The 18855-nt window shown below is 34.3% G+C and overlaps 1 protein-coding gene across 3 annotated transcripts in view; it reads right to left on the minus strand.

The window, feature by feature from the left end:
- Nucleotides 1–4886: 4886 nt before the first annotated feature.
- TBC1D12 (TBC1 domain family member 12) overlaps nt 4887–18855 on the minus strand; it is a 95585-nt gene continuing 81616 nt past the window's right edge. For 2 of the 3 annotated variants that reach the window (XM_060286156.2, XM_060286155.2), the window contains 7 exons: nt 17209–17289; nt 14499–14587; nt 13527–13598; nt 10361–10489; nt 9992–10101; nt 7624–7882; nt 4914–6839 (listed from right to left, as the gene is read on the minus strand). In XM_060286156.2, coding sequence (XP_060142139.1) covers nt 6771–6839; nt 7624–7882; nt 9992–10101; nt 10361–10489; nt 13527–13598; nt 14499–14587; nt 17209–17289 — 809 coding nt within the window. In that variant the 3' untranslated portion in view covers nt 4914–6770. Of the gene's footprint in view, nt 6840–7623; nt 7883–9991; nt 10102–10360; nt 10490–13526; nt 13599–14498; nt 14588–17208; nt 17290–18855 lie in introns of all 3 variants that reach the window. The other variant, XM_030865142.3, reaches the window with a different exon arrangement.

Raw genomic sequence — 18855 nt, forward strand, 5'->3', positions numbered from 1 at the left:
TGCTTGGCACATAATCAGGGCTTACCGAGTGTTCCTGCATTCATTCAAAGTACGAAGTAGCTCACTTCTGCAATTACACTCTTAGTAAATAAGCAATATGTTTTTTATTGAAGCATAGTTGATTTACAGTGTTGTGTTAGTTTCAGATGTACAACAAAATGATTCAGGTATACATATGTGTATATATATATATTCTTTTTCAGATTCTTTTCCATTATAGATTATTATAAGATATTCACTATAGTTCCCCATGCTATACAGTAGGTCCTTGTTGTTTATCCATTTTACATATAGTAGTGTATATCTGTTAATCCCAAACTCCTAATTTATCCTCCTCCCTTCCCCCTTTGGTAACCATAAGTTTGTTTTCTATGTCTGTGAGTCTATTTGTTTTGTAAATAAGTTAATTTGTATCACTTTTTTTAGATTCCACATATAAGTGATATTATATGTTTTTGTCTTTCTCCTTCTGATTTATTTTACTTAGTATGATAATCTCTAGGTCCATCCATGTTGCTACAAATGGCATTATTTCATTCTTTTTTATGGCTGAGTAATATTCCATTGTATACATATTCCACATCTTCTTTATCCATTCATCTGTCGATGGACATTTAGGTTGCTTCCATGTCTTGGCCATTGTAAATAGTGCTGCTATGAACATTGCAGTGCATGTATCTTTTCAAATTGAAGTTTTCATCTTTTCTGAATATATGCCCAGGAGTGGGATTGCTGGATCACATGGTAATCCTATTTTTAGTTTTTTAAGGAACCTCCATACTGTTCTCCATAGCAGTTATATCAATTTACATTCCCACCAACAGTGTAGGAGGGTTCCCTCTTCTCCACACCTTCTCCAGTATTTATTATTTGTAGACTTTTTGATGATGGCCATTCACACCTCATTGTAGTTTTGATTTGCATTTCTAGCAAACAATATTTTTAAAGGGCAAGGCTATCTTCTCTCTCTGAAGTGGCTAATTTCCCCAAAATAAAAAATATATATATTTTTAAATCTTTTAAAAAATTATTTAATTTTCATTTTTACATGTTGTAAAACAGTGAAGTCCAAATTAATGGTCTTACCACTGTAGGGAAGCAGAATTTGTCACCCCAAAATGTATCTCTTTGGCATGAGGATTAATTTAGCCTGATTATTTTTAAGAAACAGAAGACTCAGGAAGCTTTTCTTGTTACTGACCCCTTTACTGCCAAAAAGAATTTTGACAAAGGGCCTGTTCTGGAATAGAGCTACGAATGTGGGCTAGGTGAGGTGGGGAACACTCGGCAGGGCCTAGAGATCAGAGTCCACTCAGTGTACTGCAAGGCCCAGCAAACATCTGTGTACCAAACATTTGCTTTTCATCTCCACATGCATCGCCTCCCCCTTTGAAGTCTCAAACCACTACCCCCCACATCCCCTTTTGTTTTCAGCTGAAGACAGTAGTTAAGGTGAGGGTTTCAGTCATTTTGGTGAGTTACTCAGTTTTCCTGGTTCTCTCCCACAATACATGTTATTAAACTCTTGTCTTTTCCTGTTAATCTGTTAATGTGTCTCACATCAATTTAATTCTTAAACCTGCCAGAAAAACTTAGAAGGGTAGAGGAAAATTTCTTCCTCCCTGACACTACATTTGGAAATTCATATTTTGGACACTGCTTCGACAAAATCAAAATAATATGAATTCAATACAAAAATCACTTTCCCCCCCAGAGGTAAGACTTTGTTTTCTGACACTATATTATGTCAGATAAACTATAAAACAATCATGGCAAATTAAAATCTGATTTTCCATTGCTACCTCACATGATTTTTGCCTTTTATACCAATCTCTGCTGTGTGAATATGCTCATGAAATACAAAATAATTTTACCTTATCCAAACAAAAATAGGAAATGAAAAATCATAATAAACCATATGGCATTTTAAGACAAATTATTCCATGATTATATGCTTTAGTATTATACCCTCCAACAATGTATACTCTAAAAAGTTGACTGTTCTAGATAAAAATAGCCTTAGTTCCTAAGCTACAATGAAAGCTGTTATCCTAAAAGAGGCTTTGAAAATCTCAATGCCCTTTTGCCAATGCTACCTAACTTTTGTAGAGTCAAAAAATATACTCAAACCAAATCTGTTGCCTTTCTTTACAATAACAATGAAATATCAGAAAGGGAAAAGTAAACAAAAAAATCCCTTTTAAAATCTCATCAAATAAATAAAATAAAATACTTAGGAATAAACCTGACCAAGGAGGTAAAAGACATATGCTGAGAACTATAAAACACTGATAAAGGAAACTGAAGATGATCAAAGAAATGGAAAGATATCCCATGCTCTTGGATTGGAAGAATTCATATGGTTAAAATGGCCATACTACCCAAAGCAATCTACAGTTTTAATGAGATCCCTATCAAATTACCCATGACATTTTTTACAGACCGAGAACAAATAATCCTAAAATTTATATGGAACCATAAAAGACACAGAATTGCCAAAGCAATCCTGAGGAAAAAGAACAAAGCTGCAGGCAAAGTCCCAGACTTCAGACAATACTACTAAGCTACAGTAATCAAAACAGCATGGTATTGGCACAAAAACATACACATGGATCAATGGAACAGAATAGAGAGCCCAGAAATAAACCCATACAACTATGGTCAATTAATCGTTGACAAAGGAAGCAAGAATATACGATGGAGAAAAGACAGTCTCTTCTTCAACAAGTGGCATTGGGAAAATTGGACAGCTGCATGCAAATCAGTAAAGTTAGAACACACCCTCACACCATACACAAAAATAAACTCAAAATAGCTTGAATACTTAAATATAAGACATGATACCATAAAACTCCTAGAAGAGAACATAGGCAAAACATTCTCTGACATAAATGGTACCAATGTTTTCTTAGGTCTCCCAAGGCACTAGAAATAAAAGCAAAAGTAAACAAATGGGACCTAATCAAAACGTATAAGCTTTAGCACAGCAAAGGAAACCATTACCAAAAGAAAAAGACAACCTACAGACTGGGAGAAGATATTTGCAAATGATTCGACCTACAAGGGCTTAATTTCCAAAATATACAAACATCTCATACAACTCAATAACAAAAAAACAAGCAACCAAACCAAAAAATGGGCAGAAGATCTAAAGAGACATTTCTCCAAAGAAGACATACAGATGGACAAAAGGCACATGAAAAGATGCTCAACATCACTAATCATTAGAGAAATGCAAATCAAAACTACAATGAGGTATCACGTCACACCAGTCAGAATGGCCATCATCATCAAAAAGTCTACAAATAGGGGACTTCCCTGGCAGTCCCGTGGTTAAGAATCTGCACTTCCACTGCAGGGGAAACGGGTTCGATCCCTGGTTGGGGAACTAAGATCCCACATGCCACACGGTGTGGCCAAAAAAAAAAAAAAAGTCTACAAATTATAATGGCTGGAGAGGGTGTGGAGAAAAGGGAACCCTCCTACACTGTTGGTGGGAATGTAAATTGGTACAGCCACTATGGAGAACAGTATGGAGGTTCCTTAAAAAACTAAAAAGAATTACCACATGATCCAGCAATCCCACTCCTGGACACAGATCTGGAAAAAACTCTAATTTGAAAAGATACATGCACCTCAATGTTCATAGCAGCACTATTCACAATAGCCAAGATATGGAAGCAACCTAAATGTCCATCAGCATGTGAGTGGATAAAGATGTGGTATATATACACAGTGGCATACTACTCAGACATAAAAAAGAATGAAATAATGCCATTTGCAGCAACATGGATGGACCTAGAAATTACACTAAGTGAAGTAAGTCAGAAGGAGAAAGACAAATACTATATGATACCACTTATATGTGAAATCTAAAATATGACACAAATGAACTTATTTACAAAATAGAAACAGACTCACAGACGTAGAGAACAGACTTGTGGTTACCAAAGAGGAAAAGCCAGGGGGTGGTGGGTGGGAATAAATTAGGAGTTTGGGATTAGCAGATATAAACTATATATAAAACAGATAAACAACAAGGACCTGCTGTATAGCACAGGGAACTATATTCAGTATCTTGTAACAAGCCATAATGGAAAAGAATATGAAAAAAATATATATATGTGTATGTATGTATAGCTGAATTGAATCGCCTTGCTGTACACTAGAAACTAACAAACATTGTAAATCAACTATACTTCAATTAAAAAAATATATATGGAGCTTCCCTGGTGGCACAGTGGTTGAGAGTCTGCCTGCCAATGCAGGGGACGTGGGTGCGTGCCCCGGTCCGGGAAGATCCCACATGCCGCGGAGCGACTGGGCCCGTGAGCCATGGCCGCTGAGCCTGTGCGTCCGGAGCCTGTGCTCCGCAACGGGAGAGGCCACAACAGTGAGAGGCCCGCGTACCGCAAAAAAAAAAAAAAAAAAAAAAAATATATATATATATATATATGTATATACTCAAACCAACAACATTATATGAAGGTCATCACTGCAAAAGAAATCAACAAAAACTATGACTATGTTCTCTGACTTTAGAAAACTATGCTAGTTGCTGGAGTCTTCCAGTAGCATTTAAATAATACAATGTAGACCTGTGCTAAAAGGACAATGAAGTGAGAAATACTGATTAAATAGACAAACAAATACAACACCATATTAAATTTCACATTATCTTGAGGCTTTTAGGAAAGTTATTTTTTAATTGAAAATATACTTTAACCAAAAAAACTGTCATACAACTGACCATGTGAATAATGAGTAACTCCATACTGCATGTATAAGAGGTTCAAGGGAAAAGACAGTAAAAATATTTTAGCTGCCAGTACTGTCAGTCTCAAGAGGCTAAAGGTCCAGTGCATCCCAGGAAGAGAAATTTGGCAAAAAAGTTTATCCCCTTTTTATCTCCACATGTAGTTAAATATCCCCAAAATAATGAAGACTCATTTCAAGTAATTACTCTGCTTACGAGTTTTATTTACACAGTAACTGTTAATAGTGGTTTTTAATAAATTCCTTGTATTTACATTTTATATACACATTTATATTTGAAAGGTAAAGAAACTATACAATAATAAAAATGAGAAAAAGAAATACAGTAACTTAGGTCCAACTCTGAAAACAAATACACAAAAGTAAGATTAAGTTTAGGCAGGGAGTATAACCTCAATGAGATTACTGCCAGGGGTTACATTCCCTCTATCAGGGCCACCAATACCAAGGAAGTAGTTACCAGAGTTAAAATGTCATTCTAAAACCTATTAAGACCCTGGGTACTCCCTCAATATTTTACTACACTACTAGTTTCCACTAAGCAAGCTCCTAGGAGAGGAGTTAACTTCTGAGGGTTCCATTAGTGGTCCCTAGGCTAGAATGACCCATGGGGTAAAAATACATAGGTACCGTCTGGTCCCATACTCCTAAAGAGGCAGGTGCTACACTAACAAGGTTCTCAGGCTTGTTAGTTTGAAGACTATATACCACTAACAGAAATAGTGTGCTTAAGTGTTGTTTCAAACAAAATTGCAACATAAAAGCACACTATAATCTAATTATTAACCAAATACCATTTTATATAGATATCACTCATGATATTCAAGTGATTTATTTTAGGTTTAAGAATTAAACATATTATAATAAATTTAATGTCAATTTACCGATAGTTAATCATTCCTTTATCCTAATATAATCAAAGTTACTCATTAGAAAAAAATTAATTTTACCTTTTACTCTTATTTCCTTTGATTAGAAAATTATACACAGTGTTTTACAAGTCATGGACTTGGCTACATATTAAGATTTCCAATTTCAAACTGGAATTAACAGATTTTGTTTCTACAGTGAAAGAATTTTAACTAACAAATTTAAAGTCTTGCCAAGTAGCATTCTAATTAAGAACTCTCAAAATTCATGACTTTTTACTCTTACCAGTGAAAAACCTCATTTATATTTATGGACTTACTCCCCCCAAAAAGCCTTCAGTCCATTAAAGTGCAAAGAAATTTCTTCTACCAGTTAGCTTTCTTAAATTACTAGATGAACAATTTCTTAGACTAGAAACAGAGAGGCTAAAATGCTCTGAGTGATAGGAATTCCTTGAGGAAATGAAACAATTTCCTTTCAAAAACAAATAGACATGGTACTGTGGAAAAACACCTACACAAATGCTAAACAATCTCCTACCAATATTTCTAGTTCCCAGATAACCTAAATTTGCCCCAACCTGTGAGTGAAGATAAACAACTTCAGTGACGTAAATAATTTACAATCAACGTTGCTTATTCTTGGTCTATAATATCTTCAAATGTGTGGAACTGGAGATAATATCTGTACTAAGGTGTTTATTTCAAATAGTATTTTGGAAGTTAAAGTAGTATTTAACAATCCTGTTCTGACCTCCAAAGTGCTAATTGTTATGCTCCTCCTTTATGCTAATTGTTAAAAAAGAAAAGATGTAAAAATTTGAACTATCTCCAAAGCTGTTAAAAAAATTTATTGCATTAAACTGTTCACTCCAAATTACGTAGTATGAACTAGCCATTTAAACTTTTTTCTTTGTAAAATGGCTCTCCCTATAAAATACTTTTTTATTAATACTGTCAATAGGTACTCATTTACTTCAGCCATGGAATTCAAAATCAGCAGTTTTCCAAGTCTTGATTCTTAGCTTTCTTCAACATTTTCTTCCATGCTGTTTACATAGGAAACAAAATACTTTTATCAAAAACATTTTTTTAATATTGCAATTAGTCTGTTAATTTTGAAGATTAGCTTTTCAGAGCTGGACTATTATTCTTGTCTCCTTCTTTAATATCCTTCATCACAGATGCAAAGACCTGGAAATTATATAAAGTAAACATTAATCCTCAAAAAAACTACCATGCAGATTAAAGAGATTTTAAAAACTATAGTTTATTAACATGAAACAGCTTTAGTACACATAACTCTGTCCCCTGAAAGACTGCCATTCTCAAATCCTCTTGTTTCAACCCAATTTTATGATATATAGTTAGATTCCAGTTTTCATCACTTGCCAAATATTATAAAATTACTGTTAGGTAACAAAACATCCTCTGGACCAATATTCTTATATTTTCATTTTCATAAGCAATAAAACTTGAGAGCTTATAATGCCTACTGGCTATCATTCATGGAGCAAGTGTTAACACTATTTTTTATGTCATTTAACTTTTGACTGCCAATATATTTGCTTCCCTCCAATATATTTGCTTCCCTAACAAGATTAAGCATCTAAAAAGTCAGGATCATACATTACATTCTTTTTATTGCAAACCCTTAGTACACATCAGGTATTTAAAACAACTGTTGTCTATCTGAAATACCAAGGTAATTATACAATTGCCCTGGCAAATACATGACTATTGTAGGCTGTACTTCACTAAACTCATAAAATATTACTGGACTTACATAAAAATAAAGCCATAAGTCTGGAGAGGTGAAAGCAGAGCAATTCGTTTTTTTTTTCCCAAAGTCAAAAATTATTTTTGTAAGTTTTTAAAAAATTTAAGCACTAATATTTGAGAAATACATGACTTTTTGTTTTTACAAGAAATAGACTGTTTTTATACATCTATTACAAGTAGGAAAATGCCACTCTACCTGAGTCCATTTTTTGGTACTATTCTGCATCTGGATGGCTGCAATACAGGTGAACAGCTTTTCTGATGTGATATCTTCTGGCAATTTAGTTAGAAACTGTGCTATATGAATAAAGTCCATCTGTAGGAGAATATCTTCATATAGTCGGAGGATTCCTAATCCAGTCCTAAATAAAAATTCCTCCCCATCTCTGCAAAATACATCCCAGACTCGACAGGCCAGATCAAGTGGTAGTGATTTGCTATATAGTGTGAAGATCCTAAAATTAGGGGGAAAAAGTCATTGGAATTTTTCATTCATTTATTCATTCACTCATTAAGTATCTCTATATAAAAAGAACAGTGCTTAATTAGGGTGAAAAAGGCAAATAAGATATGGCTCCTTCGCTCAAAGAACGTGAGTAGTTGGAAATGAAGTATGTGAATTTACAACCTTACGTCGAGATATGGCCTAATACAAACTAGAGTGGCAGAATAACCTCATGGTTAAGGGTATGGGCTCTGAAATCAGAATACCTGAGTTTGAATCTTAGATTTGCAACTTATTGGTTGTGTTACCTTGAGTAAGATACTCATCCTTGCTGTGCCTCAGTTTCCTCATTAGTAAACAAAATAAAATTACCTCTCAGAATTGTTTTGAAAATTAAAGGAGTTAATAAATGTAAAGTATTTAGAATAGTGCCAGGCACATAAGAAATGCTCAATACAAGTTACTTCTTACTACTGTATGAGGAAACCAAGTACCGTCTTTTAGTAACCTAAATACAAAACCATAAAGTCTGACTTTCCTCTTTTCTCTTTCCACAAACATCCACTGTTTTGTTTTCCCTTCACCAAACTTTACTTCTTTTGGAGCATGTATACCCTCCAATAGAATCACCAAAATGGTTTTTCACATCCTTTCTGATAATGTTTGATCATGTAAGTCTTTATCCAGTGGTACTCTGGGGTAGCACTCTGGTTGAGGAAGTAGGGAGAGTAGGTGCTAGAGAACTTCTCTTGATGTTGCCTTGGCAAAGAAGGTACACATTTTTACACAGACTGTGTTTATCTGAGGTACTGCTGATGAAACGTGCGTGAACAAGGAAACTAAAGGTTCTGCCACTAAAAAATGAAAAAAATTCCTTTTAGCACTGCCACTCATTTATTCCTCTTTTTTCTTGCACCACTGATCCTGGGATTCATATGTTATAAGCTCAACAGAGGCAGTGAAACAAAAATCCGTGTCTACTTCTTAAGTTATAAACACATTTAATTGCATAACAAAAAAGATACTCTTGGTAGTACAGAGAATACTAATTCACTGTTCAAAATGAGAAAGGGTACCAGTACTGCCTAGGGAGTTTCTAGTATACAGTACTCACTCAGTATTAATTCCATCCTGCTCCCTTTATCAGTTGTGATCCTGCTTTGCCTCATGTTCACAGTCCTTAAGAGGGACAGTTGAGGAGTTTTTTTCCCCCCTTCTTTTACAGATTTACATATTTGAGCTTGGTCCCTTGGGTCCCATATTATAAAACCCTCTCCCCATGATCTTGGGTCCTATTCAACAGAATTCTAATGTTCCTAATGGGAATGGAAGAGAATACACTGAAAAATAACTTAGTTTCTTTTTTTAAAGCCTAAATAAAAGAAACCTCAAACAACTGGAAAGATACTTGATCAATGCCATTATTAATTTATTTTTCCATACTAAAACAATATCATTTATATGAAACCCACTGATGTTTAATGATTAGGATTTAAGGTTTAAATATTTCACATGTACTCCTAACAGTCTATCTTACGATCAACTGCTCCATCTCTTGGGCAAAGTTCACCCGCCCTCTCTATAATCGATTTTACTGCTCACCAGAGTCCTAGGCAAAATTTCCAAGTTAAAACAGAAGAGCTAGAATTGTAAAGTTGAAAAAAGACATTAGCACCTAAATAAGGCATCATTACTCGGTCAGAAAGCTGGATAAGGCCTTGGAAAAAAACAAAGCCCTCGATAAAGAAACACTATCATAACTATCATAAGCCCTTGTGTTAAGAATATTAAAGGAACAGCAAGTAACTCTTTCTGAGAGCTTACTATGTACCAGGCATTGAATGAGATAATCCATGCAAAACACTCTCACTACAACTCAAGATATAGATATTATTATTCCCATTTTATAGTTAGGAAACTGAAACACAAACTGAGGGATTCTGATTTCAACACAGAGTCCATGCTCTTAATCACATGCCTCTCCACAAAAATATGAGTTTCTCTACATGTAAGCGAAGAGCTTTTTATATGTATGGTACTGTGCATGAAATTTACTCTAGGCAGAAAGTTACACTTTGTTTCCTTTTAATAGTTATATTTTACATATGTTATGACTTACCAGTCTATCAAGTATATGTCTGGTGTAAGACTGTAAGATTTGAAATGAAGAAACAGTTTGGAGAGATTTTCTTCAAAAAATACTTCAAACGTTGCAAAATATCTCAACATCTAAAGATAGAAATTTCAACAAAATTATTTAAGAGTACACTCTAGAAATAGAGAAAATAAATCCTTAATAGTAATAGAAAATCCTGCTTAACATCTCTGAGTCTTTTCATCAAGCATTCATAAAACTATAATAATTCAATGAAAAGCTTATTTTAGATCAGATTATCTTAGTCTTCTAATTACTGTTTTTCACTCTAAAAGGGCATTCAGACTATAGAAACTGTCAAAGAAAAACACAATTCATTCCAAATGTCCATACCATGCTGTGATCCACACGAAAAAAGGCTAACTGGCATGGCTTATTCAGGAGATTTGCAAATGCAATGAAGGCATCTGCCTCTTCCAAGTTGAGAATGAGAACTGCTGCTATGAAGGACATCCCTTGGACCTTCAAAGGGAAAGAAATTAATCAAAATGTGCTTACAATAATAATTCTATACAGTTTATTTTATTGTATTCCTGAAAAATTACAAAGTGACATTACAAAGTAGAATTAACCAAGTTTTTAAATTTCTTTTTATTTTCCAACAAAGGTAAATATAGAGAACCATTAAAAATTATGAAATCTCCCTGAATTTTACTTTTCTTTCTTGCTCATGTGGTTTAAAAAGTATTAGGGAAAATTTTGGAAAAAAGAAAAAAGTATCAGCTTTTACTTGCTACAAAAGTCTATCTCAGTATTCTACCTAGTTTTCATTTTCTCTCAGTTTGAAGTATTTCAGAGTATAAACTCACAAAATTTAATGAAAATTAGGTGACTGTCTCCATTGTTATAACACATCTGTCTGAGGTAGAAAGTGAAGAACTAGGAACAAAAGAGATCTATGAGGGGCTTCCCTGGTGGCGCAGTGGTTGAGAGTCTGCCTGCCGATGCAGGGGACACGGGTTCGTGCCCCGGTCCAGGAAGATCCCACATGCCGCGGAGCGGCTGGGCCTGTGAGCCATGGCCGCTGGGCCTGTGTGTCCGTAGCCTGTGCTCCACAACGGGAGAGGCCACAACAGTGAGAGGCCCGCGTACCGCAAAAAAAAGAGAGATCTATGAGAAGTGCCGCTGAAATTCCAAGAAAGAAGAGGCTGTGGGGGTTAGGATAGTGAAGCTGGATTCCCGGAAGAGCAGCTGGACAAATGAGGAAAAAACATTCTAAGATGGAAAAGACACGTCAGCAGAGACATACAGGGCCAGCACAGTTGGAACAAACGATTTATAATGGGATTAATGGGAAAAATTAGAAAAAGTAGGATGCATTTACAAATTATGAAAGGTCTTCAGTAAAAGGCTAAGCTATACAGATGTTTGCTTGTGAGTTACGAGCAGCTATTGCACATTTTTTAGCAGATAAGTAATTGGGAACTGCTGTTGTAAAAATATTCATTCTTTCATTAAAAAAACAGTTTACAGAGCACTTCTGGTAGAGATTTGTATAACAGACTTACACGGAGAGACCAGGAGAACAAATAAAAGAGCAATACAGATTGGTGTCCTTGGTTATTTTAAATATAACTGGAATGTGAACCATTACCAAATTTTTACAAGATATACTGAAGAAATTCCACAGATAAAACTTCTGTGTGATTTACTTATAGATTAAGTATGTATTATTCATTAATGCAGTTAAAAACCTATTTTATCAAACCACATCATGAAATATGTATTCCAATATAGTTTATACTACTCTTATCATATATTATAAAACAAGTCTGATTTGACTGACTGGCTTGCCAGTGAGGCTTGCCATCACCAATTAGGTTCTAAGGTGGTCATTTTACATAAATCCAATGAGCCAATGAATCTGTGTATTCTGTAGAGTATTAATGAAGAACTCGTTCATATATTTTTCTTTAAATGGATGATGACATATATAAACTCATTATAGTGTTAAAATTCTACTGGCTACACTTTTTAAAAGAAGTATGAGTTTTATTTTAAAATATCAATATTTAACAAGTGCTAAAAATTAAATCCTTTACAATTAAACTTATAATGAAAAAATTTAAATGAATGTCAACTTTAAAATGTGAAGGGGTTACATAATGTCTTTACAGTTCTATTACAGAACACATGAGCAAGAGGGATTCTTTGTTCAAATTTTACTTCCTTTATAAGGACATATCCTTTAATACTACATTCCATACCCAAACCTTCACTTCCCCTCAACCCGTGCCATACTTTTTCCATAGCACTTATCACCTTTTAATATAACATATGATTTACTTATTTGTTGTTATTTATTGTCTGTCTCCTCCTTCTAAATTATAAGCATCAAAAAGGGGGCTTCCCTGGTGGCGTGGTGGTTGAGAGTCCGCCTGCCGATGCAGGGGACACGGGTATGTGCCCCGGTCTGGGAAGATTCCACATGCCGCGGAATGGCTGGGCCCGTGAGCCATGGCCGCTGAGCCTGCGCATCCAGAGCCTGTGCTCCGCAACGGGAGAGGCCACAACAGTGAGAGGCCCGTGTACCGCAAAAAACAAAAAAAAAAAAGGGGAAGAATCTTTCTTCTGTTCACTAAGGTGAACAAAATGCCTAGAACAAAGCCTGGCATATAGCAATAAGCACACAATAAATATTTGTTAAGTGGATCAATAAACAAATATACAAATGAACATGCAACAAAATAGGATAAATTGTACCACACAGCCACCCTATTGTGAGATCTCTAAAATTCTTCTATTTTAAGACAAAGGCAAGAAGATGAAGGTTTAATGATTTCTAGTTAAACATGACAAATTGAACATACAGTTTTCTTTGTTCCCTCCCAAATCCAACTAAAATAACAGTAAATAAAAAGATAAATATTAACTTAGGAGGATGAAAAGAATGGAAAATAATATAAACAGTAGATAAAAGATGTCAACAGCATTTTAGAAATTTTAATTTAATTAAATGGAGAATGTTGAAACTAAAATATGTGCAGAGGAGGAAGCCAATAAGCAGCAAGCCAATTCAGTCACAAAATCTGGAAAGCTCAGGAAGTGAAGTTATCAGGTTCCTCTAAAATTGAAAGGTAGGGCTAAAACTAGGATTGGTTGAAAATCTGTGAAAGGAGCAAATCCCCTCCTCTATCCTGTATGGACAGGTATCCATCTACCTTCCCCTCAACCCAGCAGAACATAAGAGGTTTATCTCTGAAGGGACAGTCAGGAAAAGGAGAGTTAGGGAGAAGGGGAGAAGGCACCACAGCAGGAACAATAAATAAAAGTTTACGAATTGAATGGTAAAATCCCCAGCTGCTCTCCGAGAAAGCTGGCTATCAGTCTCATAAGCCTCTGGTAGGAGATGGGAAGATTCCTCTCCGGGTAAGTTAATATGACCAAGAAAAAAAAACATAAAGATACAGACATTTGGGAGCTAATACAACATAAGATATTATGAGATAAGAGAGATAAAATGTTTATATTCAAAAAGCAGACTGAAACAAATACTTACATAACCAACATCAGGTCTGTAACATGTATATGCCCCTAATATACTATGTAAGACATCATGATATGGGCCACCCTTACAGGAGAGAAAAATGAAATGTCAAGCTATACAAATAACTGTCTCTAAGTTGATTCTCAAAAAACATGTTAATAAACTTTACATTTCCTAAATGACTAGTTTTAGTCAGTATACTTTATCACTCCGCAAAGATGTTTTCTAAAGTATGAATAAAAAATATTTAATTATGGAAAACCAAAAAAGCCAAATAAACTCACTTGATGGATGGATACAAGCTATGTAGTTTGTGTGCAATTTTAAAGATGTCTAAATTTGGTACAATAAAATTATAATGGAAATAGATTCTTTCATTTGCTATAATACAGTTTCAGCAAGAGAAAACCATCAAGCTACACGAAATTAAGTTTATTAATAATTTTAATCTTAATGGTAAAATTTTTAATCTCATTTTATCAATATAAAGATAGAAGAATTCCATGAATAGAGACTTGAGTCATATAGACATATAAAATGTAATCATTTCTCTCCTCATAAAATATAAACAACTTCATAACAGCCTCTGCACAAAAAATAAACTGTTTCTTCCTATTTCAATAGTATTATAATTATGAAAAATTTTAAAGTTTTGGAACAAACTTCTTTATATTTTAACAATATACTAGGCAAAAATGTTAAAACTTAAATATTTTACAGAATAGAAAGTGAAACAAAGAAATTCACTTCAGTGAAAACTCATCAAGTACCTTTATGTGCTATGTTAACTGCAATGCATTCAAACAGTGGAATAAAATAACAGAAATGCCTTTACTCTTTTCCTACTAGTTTTACATTTTTTATATAAAGGTCTACAATTTTTACAGTTTTGCCTTTTAAAAAATAAGAGCTATGCATTTAGAGAATTTGTTCCCTTGGATTAAAAAAAAAATTAGTTGTTACAAGCTGGTTAGAAACCCTCACCTTCTGAAAGATGTAGAGAGATGGGAATGTACGGGATATGTCCAACTTAATTAATTCCAGACTGGCCTCCCGATCAGCAACAGATACACCTGCATTTGCCAGTTAGATAAAATTGAAATGATTACTTGACTATACCAAGTTCAATCTTACCAACACAGAATGATCACACAGCATATATGTTACTTAAGGAAAGTTAAAAGCTGAATAATTAAGAAATTTAAAGAAATGCCATATAGCTTTTACTGGAACTTAGAGCCTCTAATATGAAGAAAGTATCTATACATTTATCAGAAAGTTTTATGGTGCAAGATTTCTGCTTCTGGGTTTCATAGAAGGTAGGGGAAGGCTACTGCTGCCACAATAACAACTAGGAAAAAGAATGAATTTCAAATACCACTTGTTTTAAAAAAGGCATAAGAGGGAATTCCCGGGCGGTCCAGTGGTTAGGACTCCATGTTCTCACTGCTGAGGGCCAGGAAAGCAGTCTAAAGGATATAAATCCCAGAAAGAGAAGAGCCTTCCCTTTCCTAGGTGAGTGGATACCAGTGGCCATATTTCTTTCTAGGGGCATCTGCCAAGTCTCAGAATGGGCTCAGGATTGAGCCTCCATAGACAAAGGTACTCTGCTTAGGGAAAGAGAAACCAGAAGAGCTTTTCATGGCCACATAAGACTGATGTGACAGGAAGGATCTGGAGGAGCCTGAATGTATATCTGGTTTTACCCTGTGGGACTTTTGCTGAGTGCTAGTGTAGTGCAGAAGGCCAAGCTGGAAAAGACATAATGAAATAACTCATAAGCACATGGCCCTTGGGAGAATGTCTCATTGAAGAGGGGAGCCTGTAGTCAAAATAGGACAGTTCGTCCTATCAACAAATTTGAAACCCAAGATTAACTAAGTCTATCTAAAGCTGTAATCTTGCCCAACCTAGCTCAGTTACTGACTGAATTGAGGCGATAACCCAATGGCCTAACAGAAAAGAGCATAATTCCTCTGAGGGGAAACACCAGCTTCAATTTATACCTTTTTTATTTATAATAACTAACATACAATTTAAACTTTTAAGATATGCAAAGAATCAGGAAAATATGACGTATAATCAAGGGAAAAACCAGTCAATAGAAGCAGACCTGCAGATGATCCAGGAATGGAATTAAACAAGGATATTAACTGCTATAAATATGTTAAAGAAAATAGACAAAATGAGTGAGGAAATGTGTGGGATGTAAAGATAATTTCCACAGAAAAATAGAATCTATAAAAAGAACCAGGTAGACATTCTAGAATTATAAAGTATAATTTCTGAAATTAAAGATATATATTGGATAAATAGGACATATTTAATAGACTGGATATAAAAGAAGAGAGGATTCATGAACCTGATTACAAAAATCATCTAAACTGAAGCACAGAAAGAAAAAGAATTTTAATAAACAGTATAAGAGACTTATGGGACACTGTTAAATGGTCTAACATACATGTAATTGAAGTCCTAGAAGGAGAGGAAAGATGAGGCAGAAGTAATATTTGAAAAGATAATGGCTAAAAAAGTTTAATGACAACTACAAATTATAAACACCCAGGAAATAAGAAATCAGTAATTTAAACAGAACAGTTTTTCTGATTGAAACAATTCTTCATTTACATTTAATTTCTACTAAAATATAACTTTTACCATTTATTAATCATGACAAAATGTCTCTGAAGTAAATGCTCATAATTTTAATTCTTACGCTTCCAATATTTCATAAAAGTGAGTTTAAAACTCAGGCTGAGGCCCTGCCAATTAAAACTTCTTACATCTTCTTCCTTGAACTTTTAGTTTCCCACAAATAGCTGACATAGCTAACAGGTCTTGGGATGATACTTACATGAACCTTTCTGCCAATCAAATCTTCTTTCTAACCTTGTTTAGTCAATTTTCCCCACCATACTGTTCACTTTTCTAAATTAGAAAAAAGAGTATTCAAGGAATTTAACAGAGTTGTTTACATACTCATAGAAAACCACTATGAGATATGCACCATTTCTCTACCCTAAACCATGCTCATTTTTAGAGTTTTACTTATAGGGAAGAGAAAAATTTGCCTTCTATGAAGTAGAAAGAAAAGTGACTGGCAGATAAACAGCTCCCCATTATTCAAGGACAAGAAATATTTAAATAAATTTACCTAAATTTAATAAACGATGATGACAGGAAAAAAGAGTGTTCCTGTTTTCGCCAAAATGATTAGGAAAAAAAACCTGATGACAGTGGAGGGAAAGATGAAGTCTATGCGTGAATTAAATGAACAAAGGTTAAGGCACAATAAGAATTATAAATAATACATTAGGGAGTGAATGAAAGTCAGTGAGAGTCAGGGGAGACAACAGGTCACAAGTGAGGTGTGCAGATCATCTATCTTTAAGTTAAGAGTTGGCCTAAAAATACTGTATCCCATTAGTCTTACTGTTGTGATTAAAACCTGGACTCTGGGGTTCAACAACCTGGGTTTACATTACAGCTTCACTGTTCCCAAGTTAAATACTCTGAGCCTCAGTTTCCTCTTATATCATTCAGTATAATACCATCTACTTAAAGGGTTATAACATTAAAGGAGATAATGTATGTGAAGAATTACTAGTTCCTGATACACTGTAAAAATCACACTAGTATCTCAGCAACTGGATTTTGAGAAATTTTTATTAACCACAACAAAAAAAAATCACACCTTCTACATCATTCTCTGAATTTGTTTCACTGAAGCTTTTCCACCGTTCCTTTGCTCTTGAGAGGAAGATTTCATAAAGTTCTGGGGGAAAAAAAGAACAAAAATTCATAAATAATAGGAAAGAAATTTATTCTCATATTTTCTATTTTTACTTACTTAAAAATAAAGAGAAAAAATCCTATTATAAGGTCAGATTTTTCTTATGTAGCCGGCATCAAAAATGTGGCAAATTGAAGTACTTGATTCTACCAAAACTATTCATTACTCAACCAGAAAGATAGCAAAGAAAATACTGCAGAGTGGTCATCCAAATAGCTACAATATAGAATGAATGTTAAGAGGCAGGAAGAGATGCTTCTGCAGAAGAAGTATCACTGTAGAATAGCAGAGACATGATTTTCTCGGAGTCAGTCAGATCTAGATTCAAATTCCAGCTCTGCCACTTACTACCTGTGGGACTTCAAGAAAGGTACTTGATCACTCTGGAACTTGGCTTTCTTCATCTGTAAACCGGAGAAAAACACCACCTACTCATGGGGTTACTGATGCTTAAATAAGATAATTTACATACACCTCCTGACACCTTATAGACCCTCAATAAATGCAAATGCTACTTCTTGCTTTCCTTCTCTCTTGAAACTGGTTTCTCCATTATGATATTGCTATCTAAGGCTACCTAAGCTATCCAAAGCTACTAAACTTCACAAATTTCTCCAGAAGGCCTACATACAAAAATCTCAAGCCCTATCTTTTTACTTTAATTGCCAAATCACTTTTTGAGACTACCACTCTGTGCTTCCATATACAGCATCTCATTAAAACTTCAAGAATAAAAGAAATTGAAAAATTTTCTCAATTCTCAAATTTTAATTGTTTCTACTTTCTATTATAGATATTTAAAAATACATAAAAATTGTAAATTTCCATGACAAAACAGCAAAAAGTACTTCTTGCCCAAATACCAACGTTTATATATTGCCCAAAATACCAAGAACATTTTTTACTTCAATTAATCTTTTTTTAAAAATGTATTTAGGGAATTCCCTGGTGGTCCATTGGTTAGAACTTGGCACTTTCACTGCTGAGGGTGTGGGTTCGATCCCTTGTTGGGGAACTAAGATACCACAAGCTGCAGAACACGGCCAAAATTTTTTTTTAAATTAAAATATAAAACTAAAAAATGTATTTGTTTTTAAAGGTAATATATGAATGTGATTTTCTAAAATATTCAAACAGTACAAAACAGTATAGAGTGAGAAATAAATTTCCTTCCCTCCAATGCACTTTCTGCTTACCAATTCTCTAAAGATAAAAATATGCAAACACATGCATATACATATATATTTTCCTTTGAAATAAAGTGGCAACATATTACATGCATTGATTTGCATCTTGCTTTATCACACTGGAAGTTGGTCCACATTAGTAGAATAAATCTACTTTAGGTTTGTGGTTTTTTTTTTAACAACTGCACAGTATCCCAATGTATGACTGTACCATATTAAGTATACATAATACTGGGTTGGCCAAAAAGTGCCTTTGGTTTTTAAGTAAAAATAAAAGACACAGTTTTCATTTTCATCAAGAACTCTATTGAACAATGTATTCACCCTTTTGTTCCACTACCTTTTGCCATTTTTCAGGCAA

The sequence above is a fragment of the Globicephala melas genome, chromosome 16 (assembly GCF_963455315.2).
Source record: "Globicephala melas chromosome 16, mGloMel1.2, whole genome shotgun sequence".
Classification (NCBI taxonomy): Eukaryota; Metazoa; Chordata; class Mammalia; order Artiodactyla; family Delphinidae; genus Globicephala; species Globicephala melas.